This window comes from Camelina sativa, chromosome 15 (assembly GCF_030686135.1).
Source record: "Camelina sativa cultivar CO46 ecotype springtype chromosome 15, ASM3068613v1".
Taxonomy (NCBI): domain Eukaryota; kingdom Viridiplantae; phylum Streptophyta; class Magnoliopsida; order Brassicales; family Brassicaceae; genus Camelina; species Camelina sativa.
This window is the reverse complement of record NC_141894.1, coordinates 696,226-709,316: the sequence shown is the minus strand read 5'-3', so window position 1 is coordinate 709,316 and position 13,091 is coordinate 696,226. Positions and strand designations below refer to the sequence as shown.

The 13,091-nt window shown below is 36.3% G+C and overlaps 3 protein-coding genes and 1 pseudogene across 10 annotated transcripts; 1 reads left to right on the top strand and 3 right to left on the bottom strand.

Annotated features, from left to right (window-relative positions):
* Window positions 1-326: 326 nt before the first annotated feature.
* Window positions 327-4,143, bottom strand: LOC104744341 (putative lipid phosphate phosphatase 3, chloroplastic). Of its 8 annotated transcripts, none has more exons than XM_087488368.1 (10): window positions 3,277-3,734; window positions 3,019-3,147; window positions 2,446-2,538; window positions 1,803-2,024; window positions 1,630-1,717; window positions 1,414-1,523; window positions 1,244-1,334; window positions 951-1,139; window positions 798-857; window positions 327-715 (listed from the first exon to the last, which is right to left on the bottom strand). In XM_087488368.1, the coding sequence occupies exons 4-10, from the start codon at window positions 2,016-2,018 to the stop codon at window positions 525-527; spliced, it is 945 nt and encodes a 314-aa protein (XP_087344494.1). In that variant the 5' UTR covers window positions 2,019-2,024; window positions 2,446-2,538; window positions 3,019-3,147; window positions 3,277-3,734; the 3' UTR covers window positions 327-524. The 8 variants fall into 8 exon arrangements, with proteins under 8 accessions (XP_087344494.1, XP_087344496.1, XP_019092935.1 ...); XM_087488370.1 differs by having other exon boundaries at window positions 3,019-3,111; window positions 3,277-3,486; XM_019237390.2 differs by lacking the exon at window positions 2,446-2,538 and having other exon boundaries at window positions 3,277-3,731.
* A 132-nt stretch (window positions 4,144-4,275) lies between these two features.
* On the bottom strand, window positions 4,276-6,433 carry LOC104744340 (putative Delta(7)-sterol-C5(6)-desaturase 2). Its single transcript, XM_010465374.3, has 3 exons — window positions 5,879-6,433; window positions 4,809-5,114; window positions 4,276-4,724 (listed from the first exon to the last, which is right to left on the bottom strand). The coding sequence occupies exons 1-3, from the start codon at window positions 6,093-6,095 to the stop codon at window positions 4,453-4,455; spliced, it is 795 nt and encodes a 264-aa protein (XP_010463676.1). The 5' UTR covers window positions 6,096-6,433; the 3' UTR covers window positions 4,276-4,452.
* Window positions 6,434-7,344: 911 nt separating this feature from the next.
* Window positions 7,345-8,569, bottom strand: LOC109129046 (F-box protein DOR pseudogene; annotated as a pseudogene).
* A 1,578-nt stretch (window positions 8,570-10,147) lies between these two features.
* On the top strand, window positions 10,148-11,802 carry LOC109129045 (uncharacterized). The gene is made up of 2 exons (XM_087488089.1): window positions 10,148-11,408; window positions 11,765-11,802. Exons 1-2 carry the CDS (start codon window positions 10,148-10,150, stop codon window positions 11,800-11,802), a joined length of 1,299 nt encoding a protein of 432 aa, XP_087344215.1.
* The last annotated feature ends 1,289 nt before the right edge of the window (window positions 11,803-13,091 follow it).

Here is a 13,091-nt window from a genome sequence, read left to right as displayed (position 1 = left end):
GCTAATATCTATACGAAATCAGACGTTACAACACTTGAAACATAAGAAAAGAACACGAAACTTAAATGTAATATTTAATCAGAGAATTGGAAGTATTCAACACATACAGAAACAAATAACAAAATAGATTATCAAGAAGAAACGATTCTAGATATATATATATTTTTTTTACTTATTTATTTCTTTGAGTTATTTGTTGTCAATGAATTATGCCGGACTTGAGTTTGATTGTGACCCAACAACAAAAGTGGTACACAGTTACAATTTACACATGTTTAGTGTTTCTAACCAAAAAATGATTTTCGATAATCCAGAGAGTGAACTAATGAAAAGCACAATACCGGACCCATTAATACTGGTCCCATCCATTTAAACTAAAAACCAAACGACTGTAGTTACTACTAAACTACTAGTTTATCTTACACAAATCTAGCAAAAGTAGTCAAACAAAGAATCAAAAGAACAAGAAAAAAAAGTGTCCTATTAAAAAATAAAAACCAGAGCAGCTTCAGCGTTTCTTCTACTCAGCCTCTACCAGTTTCTACATCTTCTTCTCTCCTCATACTCGGATTATCCACCAAATGTAAACCCATAAACCCACCGTCTTCTTCTTCTTCACCGTTATCACCTTGAGGCGGTTGCTGCACCGCTCCATTCTCGGTACCTTGAACTCTCGCAGCTTCCAACACTTGGAAGTAAGCATATGGTCCCCAACCTAGCACAATATCAAAACTTTAGATGATCAATTCACAATGTAAAAGATACATATTTTCAGCAAATCTGCAATTCGTTTGCACCTTCGGTGTGATATGGTGGCGGGAAAAACTGAAGATAACAGAATGTAGAGACCACAAGACCTGCGAGTTCAGATAATGGTATGAGGTTTGAATGTTGTTTAAAGGGAACAAGTAAGTTTTGACCTTTTTTTTGAGTAGAGAGTGGAAACAAACCTAGCAAGCCTCCTGCAAAGACGTCTGTCCAATGATGCCAATAGTCATCAACACGGGAAATACCGACCAGAGCTGCAAATAGCAAAGGGAGTATGACTATGCATAGCTTTGCAACATGGCCTTTACCGTCAAATGCTTGAATCTTTCCCGATAAGTAAAGCGACAGAAACCCCAACCCCGCAAAAGACCCTGCAAAAACAAATCAAAGCCACAGTTTAATAAAACCTAAACTTTCTTTTCGCCTAAAATGCTCAAAAAGACAAAGAAATAGAAACAGTTAAATAAGTCTTTACATGAGGTGTGCCCGCTTGGGAAGCTTTTGTGCCCTTCTCTTATGACGCTTTTATCACCATGGCATACAACATCTCCGAGGACATCATAAACCTGAGAAGCAAAAAAACGAGATTCAAGAGGCAGAACATAATTTAAAACGCGATAGTAAAACACATGGAGACATAGTTACAGCTTTGCCATCGGGAAAACAACGCCAGAAAAAGTCAGGACGTGGTCGACCAACTGCATTCTTTATTGCATCGGTAAGTACTGCTGTCACCAGAACGGAGTATAAGAGACCTGCACATGGAGAAAGGCCAACATTACTGTTGGTTAAACAAGTGAAATGAGAGAAGACGTTTTGAAGCAAACAGTACTCTCCAGCCTCTCCTTCAGAAATTCTTACCTAGCACAGCGTGATGAAGATCATAAACATCTCTTCGACGGAAATAGATAAAGATGAAGATTACCAAAGGCAACAGCATCGCATATACCTGTCATTCCGAAGAAAAGAAATGCCATTTATGTTGTGAAAAATGTATGAGGCCAATGTTAGAAGTTGACTTATTGGACGCTTACCGGGACAGACCAAATTGGTACAGTGTTACTTTTTAACGGGTAACTGAGATCAGTCATCATATCTTTCCCAACAAAGCGATAAAACGGGTGGATTATAAGGAGTCCGCCCTCGAGAATAACAAGTAACACGAGAATGATCCAATCATGCATGTGAGTCCTTGCAACAGTCATTCCATGGGACCTCACAGTGTGACCGCCTAGCTGTGCCTCTCTCATCCTGTGCTGCTTAGAGACAAAAAAAATACACCATGATCAAATAATTTTCCTTTCTCTCTGCACATTTCGATGTGACCACAATGATGGAAAAAAAGCAAACAATATAAGCAAGAAAGGTACTTGTAGCGTGTGAAAAGCAAAAACAAAGAATCGGCAAGAGATCGCTGTTGTGGGTCAAAACAGTTACATGGACTCGTAAGAAAAGCTTTTCATAGTATAAATGTATAATATTGAGTTCTCTAACAAAATTGACCTGGTGTATCACAGTACTATACTACAAACTTGTCAATAAATGTGAAGAAGAGATTTATAGATACTCCGATGTCTAAGTTATGGTATTCGTTGCAACACAAGATTAAGTTTTGATATACACTAGTGAGACTCGCCAAGAAATAGTTGGCGAAAAGACAAAAACAATTAGGGGTACCTCTTTACTATTAGGTTCTATGAGTGGAATGTCAGATGGTGAGACCAAATTATTAGCAGTTTCTGAAATCTCAGGCCCCCGGTTTGTCACAGCCTAAGATCATCCCAAGAAATCACACACTCTAATGGGTAAGAAGGTTTACAGGAAGATACAAAGAATACCACCTAATAAGAACCAGTCAAGTAACAAGATTATGGAAGAACCAGTCCTAAGAAGACTTGATTAAAGAAGCATTTTAGATTGAACAGCGAAATTTCTTCATTGGTTTGGTATAGAAAAGCGGCTATGCGTAAAGCTAAAGACATGATGTTATCTTAAATCAAGCAAAAGGAACAAAAGGATTGTACAATTCACAGCTAATCATACAAATCCTGTAATCCGGTGAGATGGGGTTAGGTCAAACATTGGTTTCTTCTATATTAACCACCTGATATAATATAACTATTCCCCTGTTCAATCAATCAATCTGGAAACAAACAAAATTCACACCAAAAGATATCACTTATCTGCAAAGAACTCAAACCACAGAACCACAAGAGAGAAAAACAGAGAAGATTCAAAAGAGATTCTTACTCGCTTAGAACAAGACCATGACTAAAGAAGACTATGACCACCAAAACGAATCTGGCTGGAACCAAGAAAAAGGCTCTAACTTCACCAAACAATCTACAATGAGATCCAAGAAAAAGGCTCTAACTTCACCTAAATATTAGGAGAAACCAAACACGACCGTGACGGAACTACATCAATTCTAAAGTAGAGAGTCAAAAGCAAAAAAACCCACCAATTTAAAAACTTTTACCAAAATCATTGACAAGAGAATTAACAAACCTGATTAAAACCCCCAAAATTCGGAAAACAAGGAAAACTGAAGCGAGCCATTGCGTTGTAACAAACACTTATAAAAGTCTCAAAAATTAGATGAAAAGGAGCAATCAAAGAGTCTCTACTGTCCGAAAAGTAGAGAAAGAATTAAGAAAGAGAGAGAGACAATAAACTTCATCCTTAGTAGTTAGTAGATGAAATGAAATCCCCCAATTCAACATTACAGTAATTGGGAAAAGAGCGATAAGTAGAGAGACAAAACAGTGACACCTCTAAGGACAAATCTAATCAACACACAAGTGGGAGTGGTCAATATAAATATTTTTTTGGGTATATCTTACAAAGACCCCATGTGAAAGGAACGACCTTTATGCCCTCAAGGTTCATGAATATGCAAAAAGATGATTTTTAATATGAAATTACAGAAGAAAAATTTACCAGAGACTCTCTCTAGTCAAATCAATAAAGGAGTTTCTTTTTTTGGGGCGAGAAAGAAAGATTTATACCTGACGTTGGTTGATCGACTCGCCTTAAAATTGTTTTGGTGCTTAGCAGAAAAGGTGTATTATACTTTCATGGCGGATGAAAGAGAAGAGAGGACACGCGGTTTTGTAAATTTCGATGCTTTGGGTGTAATTTTTTAGGTTAATTTGTTGTGTTATGAAAATTTTATTGCTTTTCAAAATTATTCAATCTTAACCGACAAAAAAGGAAACTTTGCTTCATATACAGATCAATCATATCTTGAGCAAAACTCACCTCCCTATTTAAAATTTTACGATTTTGGGAAACTTCAAAGATGACTGTTGTAAACCTCTCTGGCTAGATTTTTGGGTAGAGTTTGACTTTTTGACACCGCAAATTTATATACACAATTGATCTTAAACAAGATAGACCTATTTTAAATCCTTCAGATTTTTAAAAAATCTATATAAAGAAAAAATATATATCCTGCAATTAAAGAAAGTTAATTATAAATTTCTTATGAGAATTTTAGAAAAGGAAAGTCAGAAACTTTGCATCAAATTATGCTGGTCATATGTTTCTAATTCCAACAAAAGTGATTTGAAAGGTTTAAGAGTCACGAGAAGAATATTCAAACATAGGAAGAAGAAGAAAGATGTGAACTTTTGAACATTCTCATTATTGTGTTTTCTCCTTGTAACTGTCTTCTTCTAAGAGTCAGAGAGGATCCTTAAGAGAGCCAAACATCCAATCCATCCATATGGTATAATGACCATAGTTATGTTTGTACGTCGTGTGGTGTATGGTATGGTATCCTGCACCCATTATAGGCCAGATGTTGCCGTGGATGCAGTCATGGATGTTTGTTGTCCATATCGCTTCTATGAACAAAAGACTCAGATGTGTTATAAGATGAATCGGCACTATAAACAGCGCTATCACGTGCGGTACAGCTTGAAGTATCCCATCCAACGGATGCAATGCTAGCCCTGGAAAAGCCAAAATTAACGTTAATTAAGTAACCATTGATACAACATATTCTTGATGAGTTTAGATTGAAAGCATAGACTTACCGGCAAATGGAGAGAGTGTGTTTTGCTTGTTGTACATATGATGGATCGCATGGAGATGCTTATAGAGAAATTTAATGTCATGAAGCTCTTTGTGAACCCAATAAATCCCAAACTCAACTAAAACAAGATAGATAGCTATGTAGAGGAAACAGAGGAACCAGTTGAAATGGTCAAGTGTGGAGTAACATTTGGTCCAACCATGCTCGATCATATACTCAGAGACAGTTGGAAGAAGAGTGTACCAAGGCATAGCCTTCATTGCCACATATATTTGCAAAAGCATAGCCTTTCTTGTAGGAACGGAATCTGAACACAAAATAGAGAAGAAACCCCGGCCCACAAGAAACAGAGCTAAGAACCACAATATTTCAATTTCAAGGAATTGTATACAAGCTTAAAATGAATAGAACACCTATTATGTTAAGTACAATTGAGCACAACAAACTTTCATTACAATGTTCAGTACCTCATGAAGCATCTAGCATAATCAGATTTGAGCTTTCATCGGGAGATTAAAAATTCAACTTAAAGATTCAAAGTTGAGAAATAACTAATTCTTACTTCCTTTTAACTTTTAAGCCCTGGCCCTTTTTTGAAAATAAAAACTAAAAAATGAAAATTTAAGACTAATTAAAATGAGAAGAAGAAAAGAACTGAAAGTAACCGTCAGAATCCATGCAAGAGGGTAATTCGTTCGTTAAATTGAAACGTGTGACAGAATCCATTAGGCGATATAATCGAAAGGGATCAAGAAAATACTTTAATTACTAAGCAAATGAGAAGTACTAGAAGACAAGAGCTAAAAGTGATTAAACAGTAAGAAGAAAGAAAAAAAATGTAACGTTCAGGCGATATAATCGAAAGGGATCAAGAAAAAACTTAAAAGAGTAATCAAATGAGAAGTACTAGAAGACAAGAACTGAAAGTTATTAACAGTAAGAATATGCATGCAAGAGGGTAATGCTCGTCAAATTGAAACGTATTTATCATGTATGACAGAATCCATCAGGCGATATAATCGAAGGTTTAAAACAGAACATATATCGAAATTCAAAAAAAAAAAAAGTCACCTTTGGGAACGTAAACGTTGAGTTTAAGATAATAGATGTAGAAGCACCAGAGGAAGCCGGAGATGAAGTAGAGCATGTTTGCGGCGAGGTAATTCCGGAGCCATGTCTGGAGGAAATGTGGTAAAGGTTCCCACAGACTAGCCGGCAAAAGGTGACTCAGAACCATTTGGTTGTAAAAAGAGGTCTCCTTGACGAAGGGGTTATGATCTGCCGCCATGAGAAAGCGCCGAGAATATATGGCCAAGAGGAGGAGCTTTGAGATCTGTTGCTACAATTTCGAATGAAACACTTATAAATATTTCTATGAGTTACTTTATTACAACATAGAAAGAGGTTTAAGAGTGATTACAACATTCAAATGTCTATTTATTTAAGTACAACAAAGTGATTGGAAAGGCTTAAGAGTCACGACAACAACAACGTAACATATGAAAAAGAGACATGTGTATGCATGCCACTCGAGCACACTTAGTCACTTACCAAACCAAAAATTGAAAGAAAGAGAAAAGAAAAAGAAAAAAAAAAAAAAAAAAAACCATGGGTACCTTGATCTCCGACTTCTCACAACGCCTCTGGGAACTGTATCTTATCTTCTTCCAACCCACATGAATCTCAAATTAACGAAACTGTTGTTTTACCTTGTGTAACAAGGCATATATGTATATATTTACAGTATATATGTATATAGGTTGTTGACAATACCACCCACCACTAAAAAGCTTTTGTATATATATCACTCTAAAAGAAACAATTGGTTATCGTTTGACTACGTACAATTCTTACAAGTATATATAGATTTGACTAATAAAAGCCGATTTTAGTACTCGGTTCAAACCAACATATAATTTTCTTTGATGCGCATAACTGAGGGGACAAAAAAAACATTTGAAAACATCAAAAAAAAAATTAAAATAGTAAGGGGTTCTACGTTCTTGGCTAGTAACAAGAGGATTCTAAAAGTTTTAACTTTTAATATACTGCTCTGATTTCACTTTCTAAGTTTCAAAATATATCTGATCAATTGTAAAGAGAACGATAATTTTTCTTGAATTTAATTTTAACATTACATTCAAAAGAAAAAAAAAATATAGTAAGGGGTTAATATAAATCTCTTTGGTAAAAATTATGTAAATTTACTTTAGCAAAAATAAATAAATAATGCAACATTTGGCAAATCTCATATTGTGACACGCATGGAATTTAGTTTTGGACGAATTTACGTATAGCTTCATCGCGGTCCACCGATCCCTCACATGTCACACATGCATCTAAAGGATCCTTTTTCCAAAGAGTAAATCCGCCAGGAAACGCATGCATCATATACAAATTTAATTTAGTATGAAAAGAAGATGTTATTATTGTATATAATATTGTAATATGAAAACTTTGACCCAAAAAAAAAAAACAAATATAATATGAGAAGATGTTATAAAATTATTGTATCATCAAGCACATTCTGAAATGTGTTACGTAAGTCTCACGTCCTCTACATGGTCTAGAAACATTATAACCCCATTTAACTCAGTCGTTCCCATCCCTTGGATTTCAACTACTCTGATAGTTTTCCTCTCCAAACTGTAGCATAAAACATAGAAAGGGTCGTGCGGACGATCCGGCGAGAACACAATTTCATTTGTAGTACTAATCACCCCAATAAAACGTAAAACTTCCCATTTACTTATATACTGCCACAGAGGAGGCAATTCGTAAACAAACTTGGACCATTCGTGTTTATCTGAGTCTTTTAGAATCCACATCTCAAAACTTCTAAGTCTTCCACAAATGTAAGAACGCCCTTCCGACGAAAATGAAGCCAATTTACCATTGTAGTTAATCAGAGTTGTTCCACTAGCCACTGCTTTGATGAAAGGTTCCATGACTTTGATAAAGCTGAACGTCTCTGACTTAACATCAAAGCAAACTATCATAGACATATGTGAAGATGCGTCGACAGAAGCTCGGTAATACAAAACACCATTAATTAATGCATACCCCCTCAGAGTTAGGAAAATGAGGTATGCAACATTCGATCATGCTCCATGAAAGTTTCTTAGTTCCTAATAATTTTAGAACTTGATGCTCAACAGAAATCCCATCTCTTAGGGTCATTGAAAGTACCTTGAATTGTTTCTCCATCGGATCATACCCAAAATAGCTATTTATATATAACCTCGTCTTTGTCTTTGGTTTCGGTAAAGTTAAGGTTTGTCTGGTGGTAGGGTTACATATCATCGAGACCAACTTGAACTTCTGCACATCTCGAACAAAGACAAGGCCATGGATAGGACTAATAATATCACAAAAATTATTACGGCAGGGAATTTTCATATGAAAAGTGGCAGCTAAAGGAGACGATCTCTCATATGGATGTTGAGGCTGAGGTGTCGAGAAGACGACCAGCTCTCTGTGTCTCACGCAAGCGAACAATAGCTTCGGTCGAGCAGAAGATTTGGTCAGGAACAACTCGGTGAAATAGGGAAGTCTAAGTATAGAAAACCAGAGCTTCGATACGCAGCTACATATGGCTATAGATTTTGCTGATAATCTAGAGAATATGTCCATCATGACATCAATTGGGACCGGTACTTCTGAGTTTTCTAGAGCATTAGTTGAGTTTGAAGTAGGTACTCGTGAGTGCTTTCCAAGGATGGTTCGAGGATCCTCCGAGACGTTCAGCCGCCGCGATTTCATGGCTGCGTTAACTAAATCCAGGCTATATATCTACCAAGAAAAAGATAATTCTCTAGTGCTAACGTGTGACGAGCAAGGGAGAGAGATAGAGAGAGAGAGAGAGAGAGAGGAGAAGAGAGAGAGAAAAGATATCGTGATTACATAGGTCACCCTACCGTACGAACCTCCGATATATATATATGGGCCCTAAACTTGGGCTTTATTATTATTCTAACCAAGAAGTCAAGAACAGACATTCGAAACCTGACCCATATCGACATATCCAATGGTGAGGGGTTATTATCAAATTTTTATTATTAAATTTCGAATTTGTCAATGTTGAAGAACCCATGGGGACTAGTGGTTAAAATACCTTCTACAATGGTAAAACACTAAGAGGGGTTATTGGTTCTATGATTTTAATGGATTTGGAAATCCAGACAAAAATGATGTGTTATTCAATCATTAATTTTAAAATACTTATCAAAATGATGGGTTATTGGTTCCATGATTTACAAATACTTGTTAAAATCCCATGTTATTCATTCAATGATTTGTTTTTAGATTTTAAAATCCACATTATGTTTTAAATGGATTTGAATGGATTTGAAAGTGTAAAATAGAAGGATTCAAATCCAAGGATAAAATATGTTATTTCAAAATCCATGTATTTTGATTTCTAGAATTTACAATTCCATATGGATTTATAAATTACCTCTCCAATAACACCCCCTAAAACTCATGAGAGATTTTAAGAATTTTTTGAATAAATAAGTGTAATTGGGGTTTGAAGAGTTCATAGTCACATAAAAAAAAACTTGTCAAATGCAAAACAGAGATTCATGAACTTCTGCAGTGACAAATGCTAATTTCAACCATAGAAACAAGGTTTAGGCATTCAACATATGACGGAAGATGCTATAGCCAAGAATTGGTTTCTGAATACTCACCATCTAGAATCTGTCCCATATACGCTGCAGTACAGCCTGAAGTATTTCGTCCAACGGATGGAATGCGATCGAGCCCTGGAAACGCTCGTTAAAATTATGCATTCTCACCATTATGCATTCTAACTTGGTGAGAATGCATGCAAGAGGGTAACGCTCGTCAAATTGAAATGTATGATAGAATCCATCAGGCGATATAGCCGAAGGTTTAAAACAGAACATCTAAATTCAAAAAAAGTCACCTTTGTATTAGAGTATAGAATATACTTGTATATAGATTGGTTAAGGGCTCGGGAATGTCCGGTTTATTAGCTTAACTTAGATTGATTTAGTTAATCAATATTACTGGTTAATACCGGTTAAGATCACATGTATAGCATAAAGATCTTGTAACAAACTCTTGAGATCATTAATGAGAATCTGAGTTTATTCATCTTTCTCTCTCGATTCTGATTCAACTGATATGGTATCAGAGCAATTTCAAGCTCGTTTGATCTCTGATTCGTATTCTTTCCCAGATTATTCTTGTTTCCTTCATTGATTTGGCGTATTGATTCCGGATCTGTGCAAAATTTGAACTCAAGCAGAGGAGATTCTTGTTTCCAGCTTCAGATTTCATAGAAATTGCACATTTGAGCTTCGATTACGTCCAATGGTGAAACAGAAGAAGAAGATGACTGTTCGCAACGCTTCACCGGAGTCGGATTACTCACCGATGAAGACTCGAGCTGGATCCTCACATCCAGCGGACGATGACATCGCGTTGACACCACATCCGAAATTTGCGGCGGTTCGCGGCAGATCCACCACAATTTCTGAAGAAATTGAGTCGTACAGCAACGCTCATAGTCCTTTCTTCTTACACGCATCGGATCACCCAGGTCTTTCCATAGTCTCACATACTCTTGATGGATCGAACTATAACAACTGGTCTATTGCTATGCGTATGAGTCTCGATGCTAAGAACAAGATTAGTTTTGTTGATGGTTCATTACCTAGGCCAGAGATAGATAGTCAAATATTCAAGATATGGAGTCGCTGCAACAATATGGTTAAGGCTTGGATTCTGAATGTTGTCAATCAGGAGATATACGATAGTATATTATACTATGATGATGCTGCTGAAATGTGGAATGACTTGTTTTTGAGGTTTAGAGTCAGTAATCTTCCAAGGAAATATCAGCTTGAACAGGCAATCAGCACACTGAAACAGGGAAACTTGGATTTGTCAGCCTATTACACCAAGAAGAAAACACTTTGGGAACAATTGGCAAATACCAAGCTAACTACTGTGAAGAGGTGTAACTGCGACCATGTCAAGGAGTTGATGGAAGAAGCTGAGACAAGCAAGATCATTCAGTTTCTTATGGGACTGAATGATAATTTTGCCAATATACGTGGTCAGATTCTGAATATGAAGCCAAGGCCAAGTCTGACAGAGATATATAATATGCTTGATCAAGATGAGAGTCAGCGGATTGTGGGAGGATCAACAATGAGTAATCTCCCTAATCCAGTTGCTTTCCAAGTTCAATCAAACTCTGTTCCAGACCAGTCAAAAGTGTTCTTAGCACACAATGGTTTTCAGAAACCGAAATGTTCCCATTGCCATAAGGTTGGCCATACTGCAGATAAGTGTTACAAGCTCCATGGTTTTCCTCCGGGATTTGGTTCTAAGTGGAAGAAACCTCAAACCATTGGGACTACAAACCTTGCTGCTACACAATATCAATCTCAGATTGATCAGAAGGAGAATGTGGAGTCTACTTGTGAAGAAATGTCTACTGATCAGATTCAAAGTGTGATTTCGTATCTGAGTTCCAAGCTTCACACCTCTACTGCAACAACAACCACACCTCCTAATCCTTGTGCTTCGCCTTCAACCTCTGTACCTGTAATCTCACAGATTTCAGGTACCTTCCTGTCACTATATTCCAATGCCTACTATGACATGCTAGTCTCTTCTCTATCTAAAGAATCAGCTGTGTCTCCTAGGGCTTGGGTAATAGATTTAGGGGCTACTCATCATGTTACTCACAATAGAAGCCTTTATGTAGATTTTAAACCTTTAGATAAGACCTTCGTTACTCTTCCCAATGGTTATACTGTTAGGATAGTGGGTATAGGTTTTGTCCAATTAACTGATACTATCATTCTGCATAATGTGCTTTATATTCCTGAGTTCAAGTTTAATTTGATCAGTGTTAGTGTTTTGACTAAAACTTTGAACACTAAAGTGAGTTTTACATCTGATGAATGCTTTATTCAGGATCTTACACGGGAGTTGATGATTGGAAAAGGGATTGAAATTGGAAATTTATACGTATTGCATTTCAATGAGTCTACGCATACTGTTTCTTTAAAAGGTATTGTCTTACCTTCTACTATTGTTCCTGTTTGTTCTAGTGTCATTGTTGATCCAATTATATGGCATAGACGCCTTGGACACCCTTCTCAATCTAAAATAGATTTACTTTCTGATGTATTGAGTCTGAAAAATATAAAAGGAAATAAAGAAAAGTCAGTTTGTCATGTTTGCCATTTGTCTAAACAAAAGCATTTACCATTTCAAGTTAGACAAAACATGTGTAATGCACCATTTGAATTAGTACATATAGATACTTGGGGTCTATTCTCGGTAGAAACCAAAGATGGTTATAAATACTTTTTAACTATTGTAGATGATTTCACTCGAGCAACTTGGATTTATTTGATGAAACTGAAATCTGATGTTTTACATGTTTTTCCTACTTTTATTAACATGATTGAAACTCAATACAAAACAAAACTGAAGTCTGTGCGTTCTGATAATGCTCATGAATTAAAGTTCAATGCATTATTTTCTGAAAAAGGCATCATGTCATATCATTCTTGTCCAGAAACTCCAGAGCAAAACTCTGTTGTAGAAAGGAAGCATCAGCATATTTTAAATGTTGCTAGGGCTCTTCTTTTTCAATCAAATGTTCCTTTAGAATTTTGGGGTGATTGTGTCTTAACAGCTGTTTTCTTAATCAATAGGTTACCTACTCCAGTTCTAGGCAATAAGTCTCCTTTTGAGAAGTTAACTAGTAAAACACCAGAGTATCATTCTTTAAAGAGTTTTGGGTGTTTGTGTTATAGTTCTACATCTCCTAAGCTTAGACATAAGTTTGAACCTAGAGCTAAAGCCTGTGTTTTTCTAGGATATCCTAGTGGTTATAAAGGGTACAAGCTATTAGATTTGGAGACACATGCTGTTTCGATTTCACGACATGTCATATTTCATGAGGATATTTTTCCCCTTGTCTCATCTAATATCACGGATGATTCAAGAAATTTCTTTCCTCTATTACACTCTCCTGCTACCCCCGATGTTTTGCCTATAGCGCAAACATCTTCCAGTGCACATCAACATCAAGATGTGTCATCTTCTGAGATAGTTATTCCTTCTGAATCTCTATCTCGCAGAAAAAGAAAACCCCCAAAACACATGCAGGACTTTCATTGTTATAACTTTACTAGTACTATTCCCTATCCTATCTCCAACTATATCTCTTATTCATATATATCTGAGCCTTTTCGTGCCTTCATTAATACCATCACTAATGACATTGTTC